Genomic DNA, 27,758 nt, shown 5'->3' with positions numbered 1-27,758 from the left:
AGGTTTCTTTTAAACAAAATTCAACCGTATAGGTCAAGGATGGCCAAGTCACAGTTAGCGAGTCACGTGCAGATTCCTTGCAGGTAGTTCATGTGCGTCTCGACATAACGATATGAACACAGCTCATGTTTAACTTTTCACAATGACCTTGTTGGAAAAAGGAGAAAATCTGCAATAACAGGAGCAGCCTGTGGGGAAACTTGCCCCTGGCAGCGGAGCCAGACAAAATTCCACATAAGGTCAGGAGTTTGACACCCTCCCAAATGTACAGTAACTAGGGTAAATTTCTGGCCACAGACGATGTTCTCATGAGTTAATTAGTTCAATGCATCGCTTAATTATTATCCCTACTCTATGAACATTATGGGATGTCAACAAATCACTTAGTGGGAAAATTGACGGCACAGACGCGCATAATTTCGCATTTAGTCTCCACGGCCACACCACAATGCACGGTGGGAGAAAGTTCCACTAAATCACAATTAAAATGCTGTCCTAAGCTGCTTTGCTCCAACAAAAAAGCCTTCATTACACCTCGTAATGCGCTGGGTCACGCGGCGTTTTGTCATTTTGAGCTGACCACTTGTTCGCAACAGGACAATTTGTGGAGGGGTATAAAGTGAGGAGGCCATTCGAGCCAGCCCCAGTGTGTGCCCTCGCGTTCAATCAACCACATCGCACATCCGGCAGCGTTTTCTCCAACTGCCTCCCACGTGATACGCACTCGCTGACACTCTCGCTTCTGCGCTGTGCCGATAACAAAAAGTTACTCGGGGGGGGGGCTCTGTAAGCCGTCGAGACTCTTCGACTCGAGGTGGTATCACGGTGGACACAATGCCTGGAGACAGGTCACTGTGTCACCCTCCGGATGGGAGAACCATCTACGACTTCTCCTGCAAGACCCTGGAGGGCAGCCGCGTGTCCCTGGGGAAGTATCGCGGGCAGCTGGCGTTGATCACGAACGTGGCATCCTTCTGAAGCCAGACGCCAAAGCAGGTGCAGGCCACGGAAGGCCCTCTCGCGTACACGCTCGGTGGTCTTGGGTCGGAAGAAGTTGATTTGTGCACTTTTCAAATCGAGATTGTCAACTCGTTTCTGTAGAAGAGTTTAGTTTTTTTTGCGTGTTTCATTTATTGGTCTTGCCCCCCCCCCCCCCGAAACCTCCAATAATAATAATAGTTAAATTTATAACGCGCAAATTTGCGGACGTAACGGCCGCAACTCAGAGGCGCGGAGCCAAGCTCAGAGTCGCTCAAAAGTTTTTAAGTGTCTCTTGAAGGAGGCGATTGAGGTGATGCTGCGAACGTGCAGAGGGATGACGGCGTTCCAGACTGTTGGGGCTGCCACCGAGAAGCGGCGCATAGACGTGACCATCCTGGATCTTTGTATCAAGAGGAGGTCGTGAGTCGCGCTGCGCAGGCATCTGCCGTGTGCTGGCTACGTAGGGCGCGAAAGAAGTTCTTAACATACTTTCATAAGCACACACAATGTAGACACAGTTCTCACGTAAGCAACCACGTGTTGACACTGCACCGGTGAGGGTAGAAGGTGATGGGCAACTTCTGGTGCAAGGGCACTTGGGACTCAGTGGCGGCTGGTGGCTCACATTGTTGTTAGAGGGCTTTGTTCGGTTCAATGAAATACTGAATTGCAATTCATTAATCTCGCAGTAATGTGCCCACACTTAATACGTTGTAGGGTAGAGTGCTGTGCAACACCACTACGCTACTAGCGGAGCCATCATCACCATCTTCACCACAATGAGAATCTTTATTTAGACTACAAGGGGGAATCCGATGAGCTATGAAGCTCTTTTCACAGGTGTCCAGTATGGGGCAGGTCAGCATCACCACTCCCATCATAATCGATATCGCTATCCTGTCCACCACTGTCATCGTCGTCGTCGTCAGTCAATGTCTGTAATCATTGCGATCATACATAGCAATCATCGCCGTCTCCTATTGCCAGACTAATGTCTCCAAGTCGCTCTTGCAGATGAGACCTCGTCCTGGTCTATTGTGTTCTCGCCTGGTGAAAGTAAAAAAGATACTTGATCATTAACAGCCAAATCCCTATCATCATTATTATCATCATCATCATCACTAATATCCTAACGACCACCACCACCACAGTCAATCATCATCGTCATCCAATGTCTGTCAATGTATACCAGTGTCTCGCATTATCAGTCAAATAACGTCAAGCAGGAACCCCTTACAATACTGCTCCAGTAAATACTCGTGTTGTGTGTTGGAGAGGGATGTGAATGCAGTGGAGGAGGGAGAGGGATGTGAATGCAGTGGAGGAGGGAGAGGGATGTGAATGGAGTGGAGGAGGGAGAGGGATGTGAATGCAGTGGAGGAGGGAGAGGGATGTGAATGGAGTGGAGGAGGGAGAGGGATGTGAATGAGGCCAAACAGCTGTCAGTGGGACAGCATCCAAGCCACTGCCACTGAGGAGTGGGGGTGAGCCAAGGGAGCGAGCTGAGAGGGCGTGCGTTGGCTGCCCAGGAGAGACACTGAGACTGTGGAGAGACACTGAGAGACACAGAGTCTGAAGAGAGAGAGAGACAGAGACACAGAGTGAATAGACAGCGTCTATGAAAAGACAGAGACACTGAGACTGGGGAGAGACACTGAGTGTGTGGAGAGACACTGAGAGACACAGAGTCTGAAGAGAGAGAGAGACAGAGACACAGAGTGAATAGACAGCGTCTATGAAAAGACAGAGACACTGAGACTGGGGAGAGACACTGAGTGTGTGGAGAGACACTGAGAGACACAAAGTCTGAAGAGAGAGACAGAGACACAGAGTCAAGAGACAGCGTCTATGGAGAGACAGAGACACTGAGAGTGTGGAGAGACACAAAGAGTGTGGAGAGACGACGACACAGATCATGTGGAGAGACACGTCTCTGTCTCCCGTGGTCGCGTGGATTTTTCTTTGGAGCTATCATTTGTCGCCAGGTCGCTTCTGAAAAGAAAACTAGACATGGCTCAGCGGGCCCTTACCACGCATGGTGTCTCCGTGTGGAGTGGTGGTAGTGTTGTGACATCTACTACACAGCACGGAATATGATTACAAGAACCCCACTCATCTTCTTGGTTCTTTCGGTAAAATCACGTAGAATGGAAATAATAAAATAATAAAAATAAAACATAATACAATTTTATTATAATAATAAAAATAAAACATAATAAAAATAATAATAATAAAACATAATAAAATTGTATTATGTTTTATTTGTATTATTTTATTATTTCCATTCTACGTGACTTTACCGAAAGAACCAAGAAGATGAATCCCTGCTGTCACGAAAGCTTTAAATCGAAAAACAACCCCACTTGCATTCCTGGCCATGACGCGCAACATATGGTGTTAGAACTGTCCTGGGCCTCACCAAGGGCGACACGGCACGAAATAAAAAGTCACGATTATGCCCGTGAATTTGCCGTGGAAGGTCTACCCTGAGTGGCTACACTCGTCTTTCAAGAGGTTCCTTGATGAGGGCGTTCGGCCTCATGACATCTACTGAGTGGCCGTGTCAGAGGGAAGATGAGAACCTGGAGAAACCCCGCAAAGAATACTCTTGCACGGGTCAGGCAGAGTAAAGAGTCCGCTTGTTGTACCACCATCTCCTGACCACCTCTGCAGCTCAAGCCTACAACACCTGGCATTTGCAGGCAGAATTTCTCGTGGCAAGTACTAAGCAGGCTGAACACCGCTGAGCTTCGAAGATCTGATGAGATCGGGTGATTTGGTCATAAGTACCGGATGCGATGTGTTAGCTACAGTGCTGGGGAGATACAGGCAGGTGAGGAAAGGACATCACCACCCTTGAAGTTTCAAGTTGAGTTTGTTTAAAACCAGGCGAGAACTCAAGAGCCCAGGATGTGTCTCGATTAGCGAGAGTGACTTGGGTATGTGCTTGTGTCCCGGTGTGTGTGTGCGTGCAGTATCCACTGCTGAATGCACTCATGAAAGACTTTGCTCGCTTCGGATTCACTGTCCTGGCCTTCCCCTCCAACCAATTCGGCTTGCAGGAGCCAGGCAAGTTTGTGTGTGTGCCAGTGTGTGCCAGTGTGTGCGTGCACTCAGTCTTAAAATGAGTACCTGGTGCGGTGTGTAAACATCGCCACAAGGGAGACAACGGCGGTCGGGCATGGTGCTGACCACCCCCTCGTGTGCCGTGCCGGCCTTCATAGGTGCTCGCTAACGGCACTTGCCCCAACAGTATGTTAAGGCTATACGGGAGATCTTTGTCTTTGCCATGCAGGCAGCCACGTTGGGTGGTGCCATCAGCAGAGTCGGGCATGTAAAACAAATGTTGGCCAATTACCAGAAGTTATTGGTAAGAGCACTCCGTAAAAAATATCTGACTCTGCTCTGTTCATCGTCGAGCATGATGGGCACAAGCGAATATGGCGGAACTCTGTTCTGTCTCCACATATTAAAATGCATTTCCTGTTTGATTTCAAGGCCAATGTTGTCAAGCAGCATTTAATGCAATGACTGTGTGTGTTTTGGTGAGCAGGAAATAACAATGAGATCCTGAACTGCATCAAACATGTGAGGCCTGGAGGTGGATTCGTGCCCAACTTTCCCATTTTCTCCAAGGTGGATGTGAATGGAGATGAAGCAGACCCTCTCTTCAAGTATCTCAAGGTGGGTGGGCGTGGTGGGATGGTTCAGGGTCACAGTGCTGAGCCAGCACTCCAGAGGTCCTGAAGACCTAGGTTCGAATCTGGGTTTCAGCCACCCATCCGTCATTTCACCGGGTTGTTGAAGTGTCAAGAGTTGTCAGTGTCAGCCCGATCACCAATGACTGCACGAATAATTCCATCACACCACATTGGTTTTGTCACTTTATTAGGTACATTTTCAGCTCTGACTGAGAATAATTGTTTGACTGCCCGACAGAAATTAATACATTTGATGAAGCTTTTTTTTAAATTCTTGGTTCTTTTGGTAAAGTCACGTAGAAGGGAAATAATAGAGTAATAAAAATATAACTTAATAAAATAAAATTCTCACGACGTTTCGGCCACAACACAAGCAGCCGTCCTCAGGTGAAGAACAGAGCTGTCGGAAAGACCTCTTGTCTCCATTTCTTGTCTACATTTCATTTCTCTGCATTTCCACTGAACTGCGCGTGAAATGACCTTCTTGGATGTGGGAAAATCAGGCTGACCAACTACGCAGGGCATTAGATGCGATTGGACGCTGTGCAAAGCCGACCCGTCACTCGGTGGCGCACCGCCTCGTGCGTTTTTGTTCCCATCAGAGGCCATCCATTCAGTACGTACGCATGGAGGGGGGAGGGGTTAACCCAAATGCGTACACTTGCGTATGGGGGGTCTACTAACAATGTGCGTACGCTTAGGAAACGGGGGGGAGGGGGGTGAAGCCTTGATAATAATTTGTCTACGTTGGCCTTCAAATGAGTTAGATATCTTCTTGGTTTTTTCGGTAAAGTCACGTAGAAGGGAAGTAATAAAATAATAAAAATAAAACATAACAAAATAATTCTCACGACGTTTCGGCCACAACGCAAGCAGCCGTCTTCAGGTGGAAAACAGGTCTGTCGAGAAGGCAGAGTCTGTGGCCGAAACGTCGTGAGAATTATATTGTTTTATTTTTATTATTTTATTACTTCCCTTCTACGTGATTTTACCGAAAGAACCAAGAAGATGAATCCCTGCAGTTACGAAAGCTTTAAATCGAAATATGAGTTAGATAGTCCGGTGGTGGACTCTCTGTTTGCTTAAACACGTTAATATTGTAGTGGCCCCAACTGAGTCACAGACGTACTTCTTAGAGGCAACACATTTATTACACCAACACGAATACACAAAGGGATAGCTGCCCCTTTACCAGATAACAGCCAAGAGTGGTGGACCACCCGGCTAAACTACACTAACACACTGGGAGTTGGCTACAATGGACCTGACCCCGGCTCGGGTTCCGGATTACGTGTTGGAGACTCTTCTGGACGTCGAACGTAGATCTTCAGATGACGGCAGCAACAACCAACCCCGCTCCCTGCGGGGACCCCGCTTATATGCTCCCGGGTCGGGGCCGGCTCCACCCTTGGCCCCGCCCACCTTCGAGAGAGCTCTGCCTCTCTCTCGACTCTTCTTGAGACAATTTTCACGGACACGTGACCACCCCTTAGCCCCCACCTAGGGCCCCATGTAGACTTTACCGGTCACGTGCCGTCGGGGTCAACCAGAGTGCCATGGCCCAGGGTCACCCTGCCCCTGGGCTGACGCTCTGCCGCTCCCTGCGGTAGGAGTCGGCACTGCACGCCACGCGTGGTGCCACTGAGCGCTATCCCAGCGCTCGCCGAGCCCTCACTAGGGCTGGTACTACACCCACCTACGGGGTGTTTGTGATGACGGTGCATCGCACGCCGTGCCTCGCTAGAGCCGGCATTACACCGTGACATTCACGATGTCGCTACACACGTGATGTCCGCGATGTGAGTACATCGCACGCCGTGCCCCTCTAAGGCCGGCACCACACAGTGACATCCACGATGTCACTACAATATTATTCATCCTTGATCGTTTCTGTGTGGATTAAATATCGGCCGTTCTATAGGATTCGGGGAGAGGGGGGGTCAAGCGTACGTACGCAGGTGGGGGGGGGGGTGTAAAAAGTACGCGTGCGAAACAGGGAGGGGAGAGAGGTGAAGTTTTGACAGATTTTTTGCGTACCTACTACATGGATGGCCCCTTCGCCTGTGACTTTTCCCACACGACGCCCACATGCTGCTGCTGTTGCTGTTAGTTCAATCCTCACGCAACCCTAAATAATCCGAGTGGCGCAAGTACGCGAGCGTGCCTGTGTTGGTAACGCTTGCGTAACTCGTTCATTAACGAAACAAAACATTTGTACTTCCTCCTGAGTGTTTCTCAAGCTTAATATCCTTGACACGCACGACCTACAGCTGTGTTTTCGCTGCAGTCCATCACCTAACGAGCTGAAACAACGTTTCTACATCACACCACATACGTGTTTACTTCCCCAGCTAACCGTTGGTCATAATGCAGACACTGGCAGAGCTGCATGACTCATTGTGAACATCCCATGAGAGTTTTTTTTTATTGAACTCATTGTAGTAACTCTGCACAGTTAATAATTGCTTTTCCACTTATTTTGGGAGATTTTTTTTTTTACATTGAAGCAAAGATGTAAAAATCACATTTGCACGGTTTAAAATGCGAGTAAAGATCACACGACTCATCGTAGTTCAGCGCAACAATAACTTTTATTTAATCACAATCACATTCACGCATCCACTTTGTGTAATCTGCAGACACCCCCTCTATATTATCCTGGTATTGGATGTCGTCTGTAAAATCTGTGGGCCACATCCGTTCAATTTGGAACAGTAGCATTTTGTTTAGCTCCAGGTTGAGGAGGTAAGAAAGTCCGCCTTAGGTTTTCCAGTCTCGGGTAATAACGCGTGCGAGTGGATTAATCGAAAGTCAGTAATGCGCTGGCAGTGACTTCATCATCATCATCATCAATGCTTTCTCCAACAGACGGACACACATTGCCCACCTCGCCTCCCAGGGCATCTGGTCTGGTGGGAGTCCAGAACTCAGTGCCGGATTAAGCTAGTGCGAGGCCTGTAGCATATGTTATAAAGGGGCCCTAAAAAAAGACGTAGATATGAAAACACAATTTTTTGACTTGCGTAGTAAAGTAATTGTATTTTTTCATTTGCTATACAGCCAGATAATACGACAAATTGCTAACCTTAAACACCCAGTCGTTCATAAAAGTTGAAGGCAGTATAGTACTATAGTAATCGAGCAAGTGCAGAATCACTGAACCGGAATTGATAGCTTGAAAGCATTTAGTGCGGGGCCCTTGAAAGTGCGGGACCCGTAGCTTTTGCTACTAGGATAATCGGGCACTGCCAGAACTGGTGCAGCATCATCATTATCACCATTACCGCACACTGCATATGTGTCCCAATTATGAATTCGTTCACCTGCACATATCGCCAGAGACTGGAAGAGCTGCCGCGGATTTTCTTGCCTTCTGAATCTGGAACCACGAACAGCCATATTAAGACACACCACTCTTAAGAAATGTTGTTTAAATTTCGATTTAAAGCTTTCGTGACTGCAGGGATTCATCTTCTTGGTTCTTTCGGTAAAGTCACGTAGAAGGGAAGTAATAAAATAATTAAAATAAAACAGACCTGGTCTTCACCTGAGGACGGCTGCTTGCGTTGTGGCCGAAACGTCGTGAGAATTTTTTTTATCACGTTTTATTTTCATTATTTTATTACTTCCCTTCTACGTGACTTTACCGAAAGAACCAAGAAGAAGTGTTGTTTATTAAGAGTGGTGTAGTGGTGTAATGTAAATGTAGTTTATTGTATGAGCATCAAGAGCCCCGTGCATGGCTTGTGCTCATTGGAGGTCGGTAGCAGCTCAATCTTGCGCCTCACGCATTCCTCAGGACTCCACCACGGAGGTGGTGAACAACATTGAGGATGTCTCCAATATCTTCTGGAAGCCACTGCGGGCCAATGACCTCCGTTGGAACTTTGACAAGTTCCTGGTGAACCATCTGGGGCGCCCCATCATCAGGTACGAACTTTTCGAAGACCGATGTATACAGGAAATGCCTACTGTACAGTATATAACAAACTCAGTAGCATACCATCTATACATCCATTGTTACACGAGTGACCGTAATATGTTTTGACCAACGTTAATTTAATTCAACATCAGCATCTACGATCATTGGAATTGCCAATGGCAACATCGCTCCCCGACTGAGGTTTCACGTGGGTAAATATTCCTACGTGTCTCTCCTCTGTGTCTCTCTCTCTGTGTCTCTCTCTGTGTTGTCTGTCTCTCTCTGTGTGTCTCTCTCTGTATCTCTCTCCGTGTCTGTTTGTCTCTCTCTGTATGTGTCTCTCTCCGAGCTTGCACCTGATGATGTTGCAATCGAAACGTCGTGATCTATTATTTATTTTTTCTTTCTCCGTGACTTTACCGAAAGAACCAAAGAGTAATTCCTACAGTCACGAAAGCTTCAAATCAAGATTGTCAGAATCATTTTTGCAGGATTATGTATTCCTTTCTCACATGGTGGTACATGATTAGTGCTGTGCAATTGTGAATCGTTGTTGTTGTTGCTGCTAAATGCGATGCCAGCACATTGCGATCGTGATGTCAGTGCAGTTTGCACTTTCGAAATCTGCCACGTTTTACTCGTTCCTCAGAGTACCATCGGTTGGCGCTGTTAAAATCAATAAACATCTGGCACATATACACAGTACCGAACTGTGGAGCATTTGCCACGGACTAATATCAAATGCTACACTGCTATAGAACATCAATGTATGGCTATATAGACTAACAGTGGTTTGTTCCCCTTTGTTCTGACGTCAGATATGACAGGTTGACTTCGTTTGACGTCATTCGCAAGGACTTGGAGGAGATCCTCAGCTGCAGTGGAAGTCATCCATACCACATTCACCGGAGCTAATACCGCTCCATTGAAGACATCTCGACACAATGCGGGTCTTCCGTAGATGATCATCACCACCATCACGGAGGAAGCCCGTTTAAAGTCCACTAGCAACACGCAGTTTATCACGTTAACACAGTAACACATGTAACATTTTAAAAGGCTAGAAAAATATCACGTTTAAATTCCTCGGCCAATTATCGTTAAAAAATAAATAAACTAAATTTGACCTTTTATTTATAGTGAAACTAAACGGGCTCAAACCGATAAATAACACCAGTGACACATAGTAACGTGTGCTCAGAAATCAACGATAGTGTTACTGCAGTTAAATTGACACCAGAACGGGGGATGAGGGGTGGATTAAAAAAAATTACCTAAATAATCACGTGACTGAGCGCAGCAAGGGGGCCGTCCATAAATGACGTCACGCATCTAGGGGGGTCAGACATTTGTGACGATGTGTGACGAGGGGGGGGGTGAGAAATGTGACGTCACATCAAAATGCGCAACTTTAAATAAATATAAAAACGTTCTACTTAATTAAATACTTTTTTATATATGTTTTCTCCAACATCAGAGTGCAGCGCCACATTAAATACGCACTACAATGACAATAGTTTAAAGTGATTTGAAGCATATTTATTTTGGGGGGGGGGGGGCAGAGCTTTGTGACGTCATATTTGAGGGGGGGGGGGTCTGAATTTTTGTGACGCCGTGTGACGGAGGGGGGGGGGGTCAAAAATCGTCCAAAATCGCGTGACGTCATTTATGGACGGCCCCAAGCTAGCTGCCAGGCATTTAGCTGTCATGGGTTCATGTCATATTGCCTCATCACCAGCTCAGGTTCACATGCGTCGTAACTGTGCAGAAAGATTGCCGGTGGTGTCCTTATTAACCAAAAAAATAATAATCATGAAACCAAGGAGAGAGATAGTAGTAGGTTTTTACCCTTTTAAACTGGTACAAAACTGACACCTTTATACAAGGCATCATGTTTGCTAGGAGAGAGATTTAAACATTGGCCATGTCGCGGTTGTCTGGGTTGACGTTTTTGTTGTTGCTGTGCGCACCAGCGGATTGGTTTGGCTGTTGATGAAGAGCTCTCGGCAAAAGGCAGACGATGCCCCTGGGAGTCTCCGATGGAAACGCGGGTGGACTATTGGGGGTGAAAGTATTCGTTTGACATCAACAACTCGGTGTTAGATGGCAAACAGGGGCTGGGGGCATCTCGCCCGACTTTAAAGACGAAGTGCATTCAGCCGGGCGAAATGTCGCTTCGCCTCTGTGCCTGGACCCCCATGATGTTCATCTTAAAAAGCCGGCCTCGCAGGAACGCACGCGAGTCAAAACGAGACCCGGCACACGGCAGATATCCGACCGCGTCTCTTCTTGAAAACGAAGTAACCGTGCAACAATAAAGGTTACAATTGGTACTCATTGCGTTCTTGTGTTCATTCGCGTGGGCATCTTGGTGCTGCGTATATCTGCCAGGGTGGCTCGGCGGTTAAGATAACAAAATAAATCCTTAAAACACATTTATAATACTGTGAGCTCAAAAGGAAAGACATTGACCAATGACCCTTCATCAAAGTACATAGAGAGGCCAGGGAGATAAGAGTTATAAGGGTCAGAGTGCAATTAATACGTTAAAACCTGATGATAAACATTAATTATATTTGGTTTAACAATAAAATCTAAAAAAGTAGACATTAGATCCCGAGCGCAGTTCCTGCAACGTAGTTTATAATATCCGTGCATTCATATACATACATGACATGCTTAACTTGTATGTTAAATACGTATATGAACTGCAAATTAAGCTTTTAAATGAGACGTAGCAATGTCAATTGAGCAAAATGACAATAGGCGGTGCACGTGGATCATGACCGCCACCTATTGGACTGCACGCAACGTGGTTTAGGCAACCAGTAAAAGCGACTCGCACAAAAACACAAACTTTACCAAAGTCCTTTATTTTGATACACGCCGATAATTTTTTTGTATTAAGTGCTTTGAGGATAATTCTTAAACACAAACAGCACATAATACAATGCCAAACCGCGAGAGGCAATAACACACGAGCGCACGTGGAGACATGTAATGGCTTTGGAGTGCTTTTATCGTGGGGTTGAGGGGAGCGTACCCAATGTAAAATGTCCATTGGTGTAAAAAAACTATCGCACCTTCATTTTCTACTTAATACATCACCGTTCCTTAGGCAAATAAGTGCTAAGTGGGGACGATTCGTCCAGATGTTTACCCAGAACTCTCGATGGGGAAACATCTGGCCCTGGCAAGTGCAAGTGTTGGGACTTTTGGACAAGTCGAGTGGTTATTCTCGGTTGGACAAGACTTTGGCGCACAAGTGGTTTATACATTCAGAATCTTGCAACGCCGTTGGACCTCTGCCGTCTGCAGAGAACCTGCAAATTACGGAGTGTTTTTTTTACCTTGTCCCCCCCCCCCCCAAGCATATGATCATGGGGCTGAAGTTTAAGAAAATATAAACAATGTTCTCTTTCCTGAGTTTTATCACTTTATCCGAAGCTTGGGACAAAGTCTGGAAGGCTGCAAGGATGAGCAGTTTCAAAGGTCCTCCCAGTCCCAGCATCAGGTGTTAATCAGTCAACTACTACGGTATGGATAAGCCACATGCCAACAATTGGCAATGATCTTCTTGGTTCTTTCGGTAAAGTCACGTAGAAGGAAAATAATAAAATTAAAACATAATAAAATACATTCGGACGCCGTCTTTCCGACAGCCCTGTTCTTCACCTGAGGACGGCTGATTGCGTTGTGGCCGAAACGTCGTGAGAATTGTATTTTATTGTTTTATTTTTATTATTTTATTATTTCCCTTCTACGTCACTTTACCGAAAGAACCAAGAAGATGAATCCCTGCAGTCACGAAAGCTTTAAATCGAAAAATTGGCAATGACATTTCTCCTGTCATATCATTCACGTTTTTTTTAGAGGGCATAACGTGACAAGGGATTGGTTGGATTTGATTGCTTGCCAGCCACCCATTGACGGATGGCCGAATTACAATATTTTCAAATCATAAAATACAAGTACATTCAACAACAACAACGGAGGATGCATTGAAAGAGGTTTGTCCGCCATTCCATTTTAACTGAACGTCCGAGCGCGGTGCAAGGATTGAGCCCTCTGTGTACGGGATAACCTTCCCTGCCTACACGGACGCGCTGGAAGAAAGTAGATTCTCTCTCACGCTCAAAAGGGCATTTGGAGGAGTGTTAAAAAACGCAAAAAACATGCGACTGTTTTCTTTGTTCTACCTCATATGGCTTCGAGAATAAGCTAAACCATACATCTTGAAAACACGGTTGTGTTTTTGGGAAGCAACTTGAAAAAGACATTACAAAACTGTATTAATTGTTACGCAACAAAAAAACAAGCTCTTAACACATTTTACTCCCACGCCTTTAGAAAATGTTAAAGCTTTAAGTCAGACAGACATTTAAAGCCTTTAAAAAGGTGCACTTCTCACAAGTATTTTGGTCTTGGCCAAACAAAAGTAAATGCAGTAATGTATTTCACGGTTTAGCAGAGGTGTGGACTCGAGTCATGTGACTTGGACTCGAGTCAGACTCGAGTCATGAATTTGATGACTTGCGACTCGACTTGGACTTGCATAACAATGACTTTGTCCCACCTATGAGATGTGGACTCGAGTCATGTGACTTGGACTCGAGTCAGACTCGAGTCATGAATTTGATGACTTGCGACTCGACTTGGACTTGCATAACAATGACTTTGTCCCACCTCTGCGGTTTAGCATGGAGTATACAAGTTGTAGACGTATGTACTGTACTGCACAGTATAACGCTTCCCATATGCTATCAGCATAATTTAAATTTGCTCAATGCTACTACGCATGAGGAACCATCGGCAAGTATTATTATGCATTGCCAACTTTACAGTCTCATATTGATGCAACGATTAAAGTAAATAATTGACTGTAGAATGTAAGGACATTGTTTTAAAATAAGCTACATGTAAGGTTAGGCCAATTTTTATATATACATACACACAACTGTGTTCCAAAAACCTTTTGACAATTCCTCAATACAGTACATGAAGTACAGTACACACGTGTGTACTGCAATTGGTTTGTGTGTGGTACTTCATTATTGCTGCGCATGTAACGCTCATGGCGTGTCTTGGTGGTAGTTGTATCAGCTCAAACCTGAGATCAAATCGGCCACGGACAAATTTTTTCCACCACCAAAATTGCTCTACAACCACTGAACAACAAAGCTTTCCTTTTGAGCATTCCGACATTTACACTTTAACAAAAAATAATACCACACCTGTAGCGATACAAGCAGTAGCGTAAAGAGCGATTACAAAAAAAACCGTCAAAAAAATTATGGTAACAAAAATACATGACGGTATTATGCTGGCAAAGTCCTTTAAACATTGCTGTTATTTGAAATGTTTGCTTTCTTAACGGCTAACTTTCATCAGAACACATTCTAAAATATTGCATATTTTTTTTGCATAAGACAAAGGCAGTCAGGCAGGCGGTTTACATGCAATACAAAGCAGTATTCACTGACAACTGAACGTAATCTACACGAAGGCATTTTTAAAAAATGAATTCTAAAAATATAAGTCAAGCAAAGCGCTATTTTTCACTGCTTCAGGGCCCCCCCTCCCATCTGGCATGCGATGTGAAATAAGCATCTGGCGGTCCACTGGTGCCTGTGATTATTATGCGTTTGCGACGTTTCCTTACAAATTATTATTACGGGAAGCTGCTTGGGCGTGGAAACGGGAAGAGTCAAAAGGCCGCCCGTTTTGGGCAACCCGACGTTTGGCTCTCGTCAAATGCCACTGGCGCTGACGAGACTTGATGACGATTGCCACCAGACCCAAGTTAAAATAAAACATTAATAGCAAATCCTTACTAGTTACTATTCAGCAGTCCACCTCTACCTCTGACATGGGTCAATTTCTTAACCCGCTCCCCCCCCACCAAGCCAGACCATGTTACTTTCTCAACACGAAGTGGGCAGCAATGGTGTCAGAGTAAATTAGTTGACTGGCACAGTCGAAGTAAAAACCACCCCTACGCTCCCCCATCTGTGCCCCACAAGTCCGATGATTTGCATCCCTAAATCTCGTGGGGTCCCAACATCCATTTCAGACGAATTCCCACATTCACAGTTTCATTTCCCCCTATTCCTCACGACAGCGCACTCGTGTCACGACTGCAGCGTATGCTCGACAAGAGGCCGGGGGACATAATCCAACGTTCAAAAAAACATTAGCTAAATAAAGTCGATACATAGTGGTTACGATTCGCACACGAGAAACAGAGCTTGTAAAATGATGTCGGCCGTACGTTCCCCCAGGTAACCCTTACATGGCACGGCAAAACTAACGATGAGTAATGTTCCTATTGAAATTTGGCAACAACAAATCGTCATTTGCTTTAGGAACACTGAGCGCATGGAAGAGAGAGAGGGCTTGGGGCATTTCGTTTCATTGGCCAACACTCCGTGCCCATGCAGGTGTGGGTGGTTTTACAAGATCAGTTTGTGATCATTGCCAATTACTTTGAAAACATTGGGGGGTGGGGGGGTGGAGATCAACCGCCCCCTCCCAGAGACCTCGAAAATAAGTATTTAATTGATATTTAAATCAGAAAAAAAACTTTTTTTATTCATATGTAAATGCATGGCTTGTTTTTTTTTTACCACTTGGGCATTTGGGACAGATTCGCCTCTGTGCGTGGCATTGGGCCAAATCTGTGCGACTCTGATGGGAGCACGAGCTGTGTGTGCAGTTTGATCGATGTGCTGCTGTGCCGAGTTTGCTCTTTGCCCGCGAGAGCTCGGCGTGGGAACAGTGGCGCGATGAGACCCTCCGTGTTGACAGGCTGCAAAGATGCACCCCAATGCATAAGTCTGTGTACATTACAATAAGCCCTGTTTCAGATGAATTACTTTTGGTCCATTACGGAGAATGCCTTTATACTCATCTAACCGCATAGTCTATGAAATGAAAGTGGTATTGTTAGCGAACAAAAAAAAGTTGAATGAGTGTTTGTTCTTGCTCTGTGGGTCTGGTGGCAAGCCTTGCCATGTCCTGGCAAGTCATTCATACACAAAACAGATGTATGCTTGTTTGTTTGACGATTTCTTATTGCTTAAATGGGGCAGCTTTTACTTTACAAGGAATTCCTGCCAAATTCGAATCAATACGATGACGATGATGATTATCACAAGTGCCGATGCCAAAAGGCCAAACAAAAATACACTTCTGTACGTTCCCCATTTTAAAGTGTTATCCGTCGCCCTGTCATTACGCAGTGCAATTACGGCAGCCCTGGACGCGGCAAACGGCCTCGTCACAAAATTAAAACACAACGATTCCTAAACCACCGCGTTTTCTCTCCACCACTGGTCTCCGCGAGCTGCCCCGCCACTCAGGAGGCGTCCATCATGCCCAGGCTGTAGAGCTCATCCTCGGGGCTCGCGTGCCTCCGGCGCGGACGCAGGCGCACCAGGGCCACGATGAGCGCCGCCAGCACCACGAAGGCGCCGATGATGGCCACCAGGCCGACGAGCGGGTCGTGGAAAGCCGCGGCTTGGGCCGCCCCGTCCGGTCGGCCCACGGCCGCCTCCCTCGGGAAGCCGGTGTCGTTGAGCGGCGTCGCGGCCGTCGTCTCGACCACCGCCAGGATGGCGTTCACGGTGCTGTTGACCGCTTTCGAGAGGGCCATAGCGCGCAGGCGTCACTGCTGCCGTCTGTCCGCGAGTTCGGTGGAGAGCGCGACGAGATCGCCTTCGACTCTGTCCGAGCGCTTCCTCCTCTCGCTCCCGATGCGAACGCTTCTCTGCTGCGCTGCTCCCGCGTACAGAAGTACTCCCGTTTCTCCTTCTCCGTGCGTGCCGGTGCCAAGCCTGCGGCGAAGAGACGCGAGACGTTACGAGTTAATGTCTCTCTGGTCGTACGCAGTGACAAAGAGTACCGCGATGCTGGTTGACTCCAACTCTTTATAAACTTATCACCCCGACCACCTTTGATCACATCAACCGACTGAGTGCAATGCAAGGTGGCGTTTCAGGGGGTAATATTTTACTCACATGTGTATTCTTTAATATTATATCATAAGGAACCGTTGCGTTCCCACTTAACGATACAACTATAATACACCATCCATATATAAACTAGTGATTTCAACATACCAGCCGCCCCACCTATTCCATGAGAGAGAAGTTCAGACATACAAGGTCACGCGAAACCTGACACATTATCTTTTATATACCTTTCAAATAACACTCTAGTTTAGAATGATTCCTTTATTGCCAATAAACTGTAATACGTGTTGGAGTTGTTACCAAATGCCTGCGTCACGTACGTCAAAACAACATTGTTACAATCTACTATGCAGACAGAGTTCATTGGGGCATATATTGCCGTTTACACTTTTTATTTCTAGATTATTACATAAGGCTGCGTCACTGGCAGAACGACTTTCAAACGTTAAGTTTCCGTAGTGACAAACATGGTTTAAATCGGAGTCTCTCAAAGAAATATCCAACAACAATAACAATACAGATGGCCAGATATTATATCTGCCTACACCATAGCTGTTTTGAGATCGTTGGCTATTTTATTTACAAGAATGCGGTTCCTTTCTGGACACAGTTAAAACAGCTGGAGGAGGAGGATGACGTGGCCTGGATATTTTTGACTTGGAATCTGTGGCTGCTTTGTTTTTACACGAAAAAAAAATCTGACTTTCTGTGGCTGGGCTGAGAGAGGGGGGACGTTTAAAAACACGTTTGGTGCCGCTGTTGGGTGGCTGCCATGGAAGAGATTTGGCTGTTTGCGCCACACTTTGTACCAGGTTTTCGGGCGTTATGGTGTGCTCACGGAAACCAGGCTACGGTAGTCGTGGAGAAGACAACGTTCTAATGATAGAGCAAGCGCTAATGTGGTAATGTTCTCACACCGGCTTATCACGTTGTGTTGCGATACTAATTTTGGAGGACAAAACCTTGGACCGTGGGTGTAATTGCTAGACTTTGCTCGTTTGGGTTCAATAGGAAAGAGCCAAAAATATAACAGTGCAAATATAAAATTGCGTTATTGTTTTACTTACATTTGCGGTTTGGGTAATACATAAAAAACCAAATATGATTTGTAATAAAAAAAAACATTGCTTATTTGAATGATCATTAAATTTCACAATACGTGCATTAAATTCAGAAATGCGTTCGACCAAATGATGTCTTGGATTTTTTGCATGAAGTACTCTGCAATACTGTCGCTTCGAAATGTTTCCTTTTCAAATTTTGGGAGTAGGTGGGAGTAGGTGGGGTAGGTGGGCCTTCTCAGAAGCGAACTGTGACATCATGTTTTCTCCACTCGCCTTTTTGTTGGAAAATACTTAAGACAATCGTGTGCCATTTGGAATGTTTGAAAGTATTTTTAAAAACATTTGAAAAAATATTTTAAAAGACCGTTTCAGTATCGTTAGATTATTTAAAATGTGTGCATATATATGGCTTCAAACGGTTGGTGGAAAAGGAATTCTTAATTACCCTCATTTGAAAACCACAGCATTGAAATGCACCCAAATTGTTATTGTATGGTTTAAAAAACAACTTCTTGAAGGTCAACTGGCACAGTCAGTAGGTTTGTGTCATTCCATGGTGAAGCAACATGAAAATGCTGGATTACTGTTGTATGTTTTGGAATACGAACCAAACTATCAATAAACTAATCTATAAATGAAGTTCAGAATTTGAATTTCAAATCTCTTGTGCCATCACTGAGGACACAGTAATGGGTCGACCCACCCCATGGATGTCTATGAAATTAGTAACCAGATTTGTCTGTAAATACTATCAATTTAGAATCTTTCAAATAAGCATCCTTGCTAAAAGAACACAATTGGTGGACCACAGTGTAATTGGTGCTACGGTGGCGAGATGTTAACTACCTCGCCTGGTATACAGGTCGTGGGTTCGATCCAGACCCTGGCACCTGTATATTAGGAATCTGCATGTTCTCCCCGTGGTCACGTGGATTCTACGGGTCCTCTGGTTTTTCCCTCCATATTTATAAAGATGCGTTGACAATATGTCGCCGCTATAAATTTCAACGTGACAAGCCACTTCTTTGGCCTATCATTTGTGGCCAGGTCGCTTCTGTTAAAGAGCTAGATAGCCCAGTGGTGCCTTACCTGGTAAAATAAAAACAGTTAGTAGTTTTATAGTAATTGCTTACCAACACTCCGGTTAAAAGGCAAGTGGTAGTATACCCGCGTGAACAAAAATCGCCGCGTCGATATAATAATGCATGCTGCTTGGAGAGATGGGCATATGTACAACATACGGATTACGAAATATTAATCAACTACTTGCCAATAATGCCACCACACACTTCCACATTCGGGTGTGGGTCGCTTGCAAAATCGTTGTTTTTCCACAGAGCCTGGGTGGAGGAGCCAGAGGCCATTGATTCAGGCAACACCTTGTGTATTCAGTCTCAGATATATCAGAGTTCGTGCAATCATGCGCACAAAGTGTGCGACCGGAACTCAGGTGACATGTACGGATTGGCATTTATAATAATTACTACGATGAAGTAATTTATTATCCAGGAAAACCATCACTGAGTCTCTCAACTCTTTTTTCGAAGAGGCCTTCATCGTCACGACCTTCCCAAGAAGCGCCTTGCATTGTGGGAAGAACGTGCAAGTATGCAAGGATAGCAATGAACCGCACAGATGGGTTCATGAACCCAATTGCTGTACTGCTGTATCCTGGGGGCACCTTGGTAGCTCTGAGAAATTAACTTTCACAAAATTACGTGACCCACTAACCCTAGCCTTCTAAGCTCTAGGATAACCAGTGTAAAGCTACTATTCCTGGCTAGAGTTAAGTTTTTAGAACAGGCTTAAAGAGTCGAGCTGGAATCAAGGCGTAGACACGCATTAGGATTTGAGCCCTTAGGGTTAAAGGTAGAGCTTGTGTTGAGGATTAAGTTAATGTTGAGTAACTATGTGATGGACATCATGATTGACTATCTACGGGCACTCATCCCTTTTACAACCTGGATAAAAAGAGTCCTACACGACACATTACCCCACTCATGACTCACTGTTCTGCATAAAGTTTATATATTTTTGAGATAAAGCATTTTATATGTTTTGAGCTTTGACCATGTTTTATTTAATCTGAAATTAGTTGTGCCGGTAATTATTGCTCATACCAGCTTTACCATACATGTGCTGACACGACAGAAATAAAACACCAGACACGTGCCATACTCTGCATTCATGTCAACCTCATTAGGGCAATTACATCACATTCGTTTGGAGGTCAAAAAACAAACTATCTTTAAGCGGGCGCTTTTTTGCTTAAAATGTTTCAAAGACAAAATACGTGTACCATTGAGTGATACGGCATTTGGACGTGCCTGGCCTGTGGGCATTGAGAGCAAGAGGCGTAGATTTGCCGAAGGAAAATTAAAGTTAAACTAAAATGCGTACACTCATGGCCACGTGAAAAGGCAACGCAGAAAGGGGTGTAAAGACACGAGGAAATGCTTGGTTTGAATTCAGTGTTTACTTGGGACTGCATAGGAAACGGGCCAGACTCATGGAGAGGATGCACATGTTAGCGTGTGGTTTCATATGTATGAGGCCATCCACCCCACTCCACCCATTGCCCTCTTGTGCTTCCTTGATGATAAATCCAACTCGGGTGTTCTGCCGGACTTCCCCAGTTTCGCAAAGCACAATAAGTCACGTTCGCACACGCTGCCAAGCTCCGCACGCACACACACACACACCGCTTCATAAATTGCACGTCCTGCACCAAAACTGGCCAGACAAACTGTCACGTGAGCAATCGGCCTTGACTTTGTTGACATTGCCCGTGGGTGAGAGGTCAAGGCTCGTACCGAGTGTGAGTTAAGTAGCGTGTGGAAGAGAGCAAATAGGGGAAAAGTTAATTCTGGGTAATATAGTAGCCCCCTATTAAAAAGGCAGCCAAACATTTGCAGAATCCATCATACGTCTTAAGCAACTCATGGCCTCAAACGGAGCAGAGTTGCTGTCAAACAAACATTTCATGGGAATGAGGAAAGTGTGTTTGCTTGGCAGTGTGCTGTCTTTTCGTAGTGATCCTCAATAACCGCTTCTTGTGTTTAGTTTATTGTCCTTCCACCGCACCTCCAATTAGCACAGTTGTCTATGTACGGTGCGTGAAAGTTCAACAAGTATACAACAACATGGTCCACCTGGACCTCTACCACGACTCTCTACCAAGCATGTGATGAGAGATCTTCCTGCTGATAGCGTATGGTTGCTGAGCGAGCCTCTGAAAGGAGAGACTCCTGTTTTTTTCAAGGTTAACAATGGCACACAAACAAGCGACCGCGTATCGTACTGTAATGGACCTGGGAAAATTGAATGTTACGAGGTCACCGAGCGAAGGTGGATGGCGTGGAGTGGTAGGGTGTTTATGCTGCTGCTGGCCACATTTTATTGAGGGGCTGTGTCATCTTGATGTGGTCTGGGACTGTTTTTTGTTTTTTCCTGCCTTGCCCAAGCTTGTTAAATCCGACTTATACAAATAGATCATTTACTAGTTATTTCGATTTAGTGACTTGCTTACCATTTTCTCTATTTTGCACTTCTATCGAGTCTCTGTATTGTTTGCTGTTGTAACAGGTGGACACGCCCACACTGGGCATCTGTGTAAAATAGCTTCATAGCTCATCAAATTCCCTCCTGCAGTCTTAACAAAAATTCGGATTCTGAATGTGTTCCACTGCCTGCGCATGGACCGACTTGGTCTCAAATTGAGATGCTATTGCTTTAAAATATAGTATTACAAGCAGATGGAACTACTGCTGTACCATACGATGCTCATGGCATGTAGTCGTGGGAATTGTGCATTTATTCTGAATAAAGTCTATCATGGGGAGGGGGAGAGGGGGATGCCCTTTCGCCAAAAAAAATTTGCACGCACCATAGCTGTGGATTTTAGGAAGATTTCTGTGTCAAAATGGTGACTTTATTCATGCACGACACTTTTAAACTTGAGGCAGCAAGTCTCAAACTCGGTTTCTCACCACACATCACGATGGCACGGCTGCTGTGTTACCAGGCAGGCATGGTGGCACATGCTTGTGATTCAGCACTTTGCAGGCAAAGGTTGGTGGGCTCACAGATTTGTAAAACTCCCAAACCTATGGCAGCAGTACAGAGCAACAACTGCTTTATTGCATCCATCTATACGGACCTTTAGAGTGTTTCCCCTCGAAATGTGTGAGTTTTCTCCAGGGTACTCCGTTTTTATCTCAATCTAATAACTCCAAATGCAGGGACCCTCATGAAAAAAGGCCTTGAACTTCAGTGAGACTTTTCTCGATCAAATAAAGGGCATCATGTGTGTACAACCTGTGTCCATTTTCACCCAAGTGCAGACAAAATAGGAAATGTGGAGCGAGGTGGACTGTGGTGGAAAATGTTGATGGAATGAAGTTGGACAAATCACGTCTTTAAGCGGTCTCCTTTGGCAATCAAATAGTTTACAAATGTGCAATCGTTCCGCACAAGGAATGGAGGCTTTGTGAACGTATGGATGTTGAACTTCTTTCACACCATACGTAGCCAACCGTGCTCATCGGAGGTGCAGGGAAAGGACAAATTCAACACAAAAAGCCATTCGAAAGAAACGTGGACTAAGCCTTGCATCATCACCAATCAACAGGCCACCCTTGAAGCATCATGTTCTGCTGAATCCATGTCACCAAGGGGAGGTTGTGGAGCGTTAAGCTGGAGTTGGTGTCTTTCCACCTCGTGTACATTCCCGACGTGTGCACCCACGCCCAAACAAACGTTGGACTAAGCGAGATGCCTGTCAGTAATCGCCCTCAACTCACCTGACCTTGTCACATCTGGGAAGCTAAGCATGTATTTAGCCTGGTTAGTACAGCACATGGATGGGAGGCTGAATTGGAATAGCCGGCGTTGTAGATGGCGGTAACTCACAGATGTGTTTGTTGCGCCTTGGTATCCGTGAGTTTATTTCCGCGGTACTAAATTGCGGTTTCCACGCGCACGCCACACACTTTCATGGCATAGACTGTGACCACGGTGGGGCATTACGCAGTTACAAAGATGCATTGTGACCTCTATACCGTAGGGTTTTGTTGCTTCTGGTTTTTTAATTAAAACAAACATGAATAATAGTCGTAGACTGTGTGCAAAAATATAATTATGTTAGAAGAGTAAAAATAATGAATGTATACAACCAATTTTATATAACATGGTATGTGGCCATGGCGTAATGTGTGTTTTCATAAGATAAGAACAGTTGTTCTTATCAAAGAGGAACCCCACGCGAAATAATTAAACATTTAATTTTCTTTAACTACTGGTGTGTAAATAAACCGTATTTAAACCCTTTAAATAGCTCGAAGGGAATGGCCAACTACAAAGCGAAACATTGGCTCTATAATTTACCGAAATCCAAACGGGTAAACAAGATGAATAACAATTTCAAATCCAGCTCTAAAGTCTGTTCACAAAAGGCAACGGGACCTAATTTAACAGTTATTATTGGGGCTTTTTGGGCACGCGTGTCAGCATTGTGGGCCACATTTAGTCGAAGACATTCGCGTGGGATGGGTTTTCATTTTCTCAACATAGGCTCAAGAGTCCATTATGTATAGTATGTATGGATATGTTTTTTTTAAACACTATAACTATTCAAGCACGAGCTGTTTTGACAATCCACAACACACGTTTTGGCGTACTCTCGTAACGACTGTATTCCCAGAGATGTAAATGTACAGCCCCTTTGAGGGCCTGCCCTTGCCGCATGGGTGATGGGGGTTATTTGACCATACTTGACCACGCTGCTGAAAGCGTGGTGACTGTCAGCATAGGGCAAGTACATAAACGGCTTTTGCTGCCCAGTACTTGCCATCTCATAATGCCCACCACAAGCACGATGGCAACTTGTGTGCGCATGGTGATTGGCTATCCCAAGCTCTATCCAGACTCGACCTTGCTTGGTAGCTTCAGGAGATCGGACGAGACGGGGAGTGCATTCCGGCTGATTTAGTCAAAAGCACCCCGCAGAAAAAAAGCTAAACAAACATCTCACCAAACAGTGATTTAGAATGCTCCACTGCTGCACGTTTGAAAACTCACGCTACCGCACACTTTGTTCAACGCAATCCTGTTTAGCCACACACACTGCAGCATGGACAAATGGACGTCAGTAGGCTTTCACGACCAATATCATTCATAATATAGGTGTTTTTTGGGTTAGAGCGCGTAAATATATAAATGTGCCGTTAAACGAGGGTTTCTCCACAAATCTGGCTGTCACCTGATGAAGCTAGTTGTAATTACTGGCGGAACGTCGTACCCAGATTGTAAATGTTGTGGCTTGGCTCAACACACCAGTGTGCTGTACTAGTGACGAATTGACACGTTCTGTTTACGTGACAAACCTTACAATTAATTGGCTGTGTCGGGTGGTGGCGGGTTTAACGACACATTTATATATTTACGCGATCCAACAACGAAAAACGTTAATTATTCACGAGTGACTATGTATTTTTGGGGCTTTTCACAGAACTCCTTTACGGTGAGATGTGGAATTCGAAGTGGGGGATGGGGGTGGTGGTCACAGGACCACGAGGCAGCCAGTCACCCCCCCCCTCTCCCGTTCCGCACGAACGCTTTACACCCTCGTTGAAGCAGCCCTGGATGTTGAAAACAAATCTGGAACGCGTGCGTGCCTACGAGACCAAAACTTTTTTTGATTGCTCGAGGAGTTTATGTCCCGTGTAAAAAAAAAAACTATCTTGAATCACCCCCTTCAGAATCGGAATCTTTGTTTATCCTGGAGAAATCCGATGAGCTGTGAAGCGCCTTTTTACTGATGTCGAGTAGGAGCGGGTCAGAAAGTTCCAACAATAAGCAAATACAAAAAAAACTATCGGGTGTGCACAGTATGCTCCCATACCAACACGGAGTCGAGCGCTAATACTGGCAACTATTCAGAATGTACATTTTCCTGCTCTATAAACAAGTTGTTAAGGCAAAGTACCGTACACTCTCAAACGGGGGGAAGTCTAACAACGATGCATCAATTAATCAGATTGCACAGTGCACACACACTGCGTGCAATGTCTGTATACAATACATTACAAATAAGTCGTGTAAAACTCGAATTTCACGATCCTGAGTACCAACCAAGAAGACATCCTTTCGCTCAAGTGTCTCGGCAATGACACACACAATGGCGAACGCTGCCATTAGCACGGGGACTTTTACACCAAGCGCACTTGTGGGTGCCAGTTTAACATGCCCCCTTTACACGAGGGTGCACTCCAACTAATAACAGAGTTAGACTGATGGCCTAATCTAAGTTGTCTTGTGGTTGTTGTTGTTGTTTGACTTGCATCCCACTGGGATTTTTGCAGTGTTGGTGTACGGTGATTTTTCTGCAATATTTTGCTGTCTTTTCTTGGCTTTTCTGTTTGCATATAGTCACTATAATATGTTTTCTTGTTCATGTTTTTTTGTTTGTTGCGGTTGCACCCGATTCAAGAGCCGAATGGCTCACAGGGCTATACCTAATAAATGAACTTTGAACTTTGAATACCATAATCCTAACGAGCCTCGTCTTCAGATAGGATCGTCTGCGGAACGCCCTCCTCACCCAGCAGTGTGGCACGACTAAGGGCGATGCCTGTGCCACTGCCTTTGACGGGCGAGGTGGCATGAGCCCGCAATCCATGCAAGGGCTCTGGAGGTGGGGGATGGTGGATCACGTAAAGATTACCGCGCGCGTGTGGCGCGTGTCCTTACACACCTGCACGGTAGGTCAAGAGATTCGCCGATAGGGGCAGTGCTACAAGGTGGGCAGCTGCCACGAGCTTTATGGATTTTTTTTTGGGGGGGGGGGGGTGGAGGGTGTTAAATGCGTGCAGGGTTTTTCAAGGCACACCTATTTCCTCCGTACGTACAAATGAAAAAAAAAAGATGTTTTGTGTAACATCCCACGCTGGCTCCTCTTGAATGTTTTGTATTATTTAACTTTAATACAAAATCGATTCAAATCTGTAAATGACGATAAACCACACCGCAACTTAAGGCCATGGCCACAATTGCAGTTCTTTTGAGCTGGTGGTCTGCACAAGGCCGATAGATTTTGCACACGCGCATTGCACATCGTTGTGCGAGTGTTGTTTTAGCTACAACATACGATTACAAATTTCCACGATTAGAAGGAAATGTGCATAACTGCACATGCTATATATCGATTACAATTATCAGTGTTGCAGCAATGTGTCGTATGCAGAACAATACAGTACTGTACACAAGTGAGTAATTAGCGAACACATTTGCACAGTAAAAAAAAGTGCATTGTGTACTATATAATACTGTAACTCATTTAATTTCGTGTTTCATTATTCGTAGATAATGGGGGGGGGGGGGACCCCGGGGGGGGGGGCCCTCTAATGATCTTAATCATAATAAACCACGTAGTCGTTATACATTCGTGCACTTTTCAATCAATGGCTGGTGTCTAATATATACCGCATACATTTCTGTAAACTTGTATAACGCTCTCGTTAGGATAGCATTGGATATTAGCGCCCATAATTAGCGCATACTGTCTATGCAGTGATTTACCAACATAAGCCCGGTGTTAATGAGCAGTGGTTGCAATCACCAAATCTACTGTTGAATAGCATTCTGCAAAATCACCTCTTCTTGGAGGTGTTAAACATTTGCACGGCACAATGCACGGATTAAGGCACTTGCAGTCAACACGTGACTACTCAAGCAAATAACATCAGTTGCGTGTTAACAAAACGAAATGAAGTAGAACGCAACATGCAGGGCAAAATAGCACCACCACCACCACCTTACCTGCTATAGGGCAGTCTTCCGAACAGCAAGTCCGGGCTTGACTCAATGATTCAAACTTGCCTTTATCTCTTCGACCAAAGCAAACAGAACAGCCTATTGCCGTATCGCAGCCAAGCTTACCGTGTGTACGTACAATATTCTCCTCGTAAGTATATACCACGCGTTTAATTGAAAACGACTATCAAGTAGCCAAAAGTTAAAACAACAAAGTTGCTTTCTTTTGCAGCTGCTACTGCCGCTACTAAGCGGCTGACGGGGACAGCAAATGAAGCAACGTGCAGCAGGCAAACGGATGAAATCGCTGAGGCTGAGGTTGCCACTCGTGCCACGTGCGTGGGCTACCAGCTGTGGCGGCGCCAGGCGGCGCGTGGGGGCATTTAAAGGGCGGTTGTCCACGCGCCCCGCACGAGGCCCCCCCCCGCGCGCGCACCTCTACCCCGATTGGCCCCCACCGCACTCGCGGCGGCGACCAATCGGGAGGAAGTTAGCACGCGTCAACAGCGTGCTGGGGTGGGTGGGGGTTGCTGGGTGCAGCCCGGGCAGCAGCAGCAGCCGGGGTGGAGGGTGAGGTGGGGGGTAAGGTGGGGGGTGAGTTGGGGGGTGAGGTGGGGGGGTGAGGTGGGGGGTGAGGTGGGGGGTGAGGTGGGGGGTGAGTTGGGGGGTGAGGTGGGGGGGTGAGGTGGGGGGGTGAGGTGGGGGGTGAGGTGGGGGGTGAGGTGGGGGGTGAGGTGGGGTGGCAGGAGTGAGGTGGGGGGTGGTGGGGGGTGAGGTGGGGGTGAGGTGGGGGGGCAGCAGCCAGGGTGGAGGGTCAGGTGGGGGGTGAAGTGGGGGTGGGGGGGCAGGAATGAGGTGGGGGGTGGTGGGGGTGAGGTGGGGGTAAGGTGGGGGGCAGCAGCCAGGGTGGAGGGTGAGGTGGGGGGTGAGGTGGGGGTGGGGGGGCAGGAGTGAGGTGGGGGGGGTGGAGTTGAGGTGGGGGTGAGGTGGGGAGGCAGGAGCCAGGGTAGAGGATGAGGTTGGGAGGGGGGCAGGAGTGAGGTGGGGGGGAACAGAATCCAGCATGGTGGGGGGGGGGGCAGTGAGGGGGGATTCTAACTCATGACCCACTTGCTCTGGTAGGAAGTATAATTGGGGACATCGACACGGGGCGGGGAGGGGAATGGAGGCTGCCCCCCCCTCGTACATGAGTTGAAGCCTCGGTGTTGTTGGTGGGCTTTGCTTGTAAGCGTCACCGATTATTTTGGGCCACGACTACTTTTTAACTCGGGTGAGAGATTACACGACTCGCGTGAGATGTGTTGAG

The 27,758-nt window shown here is 46.0% G+C and overlaps 1 protein-coding gene and 1 long non-coding RNA gene across 2 annotated transcripts; one reads left to right on the top strand and one right to left on the bottom strand.

Annotated features, from left to right (window-relative positions):
- Positions 1-665: 665 nt before the first annotated feature.
- On the top strand, positions 666-10,162 carry LOC144724372 (glutathione peroxidase 6-like). The gene is made up of 5 exons (XM_078603450.1): positions 666-996; positions 3,957-4,050; positions 4,535-4,665; positions 8,482-8,612; positions 9,423-10,162. The coding sequence occupies exons 2-5, from the start codon at positions 3,978-3,980 to the stop codon at positions 9,517-9,519; spliced, it is 432 nt and encodes a 143-aa protein (XP_078459576.1). The 5' UTR covers positions 666-996; positions 3,957-3,977; the 3' UTR covers positions 9,520-10,162.
- A 1,296-nt stretch (positions 10,163-11,458) lies between these two features.
- Positions 11,459-26,852, bottom strand: LOC144724373 (uncharacterized). The gene is made up of 2 exons (XR_013586471.1): positions 26,459-26,852; positions 11,459-16,439 (listed from the first exon to the last, which is right to left on the bottom strand). It is a non-coding gene; the product is annotated as an uncharacterized LOC144724373 (long non-coding RNA).
- Positions 26,853-27,758: the final 906 nt, after the last annotated feature.

This window comes from Lampetra planeri, chromosome 20, assembly GCF_965212315.1.
Source record: "Lampetra planeri chromosome 20, kcLamPlan1.2.h2, whole genome shotgun sequence".
NCBI classification, from domain to species: Eukaryota; Metazoa; Chordata; class Hyperoartia; order Petromyzontiformes; family Petromyzontidae; genus Lampetra; species Lampetra planeri.
The sequence above is the reverse complement of the archived record's forward strand: the minus strand, read 5'-3'. Positions and strand labels throughout refer to the sequence as shown.

What these genes read in the sequence shown, in the direction of transcription:
- LOC144724372 (XM_078603450.1), top strand. Translation starts at nt 3,978, where the DNA reads ATGAAAGACTTTGCTCGCTTCGGATTCACTGTCCTGGCCTTCCCCTCC. An exon ending in ATTCGGCTTGCAGGAGCCAG is followed by an intron (nt 4,051 to 4,534) that starts GCAAGTTTGTGT and finishes TTTGGTGAGCAG; the next exon opens with GAAATAACAATGAGATCCTG. An exon ending in CTCTCTTCAAGTATCTCAAG is followed by an intron (nt 4,666 to 8,481) that starts GTGGGTGGGCGT and finishes CGCATTCCTCAG; the next exon opens with GACTCCACCACGGAGGTGGT.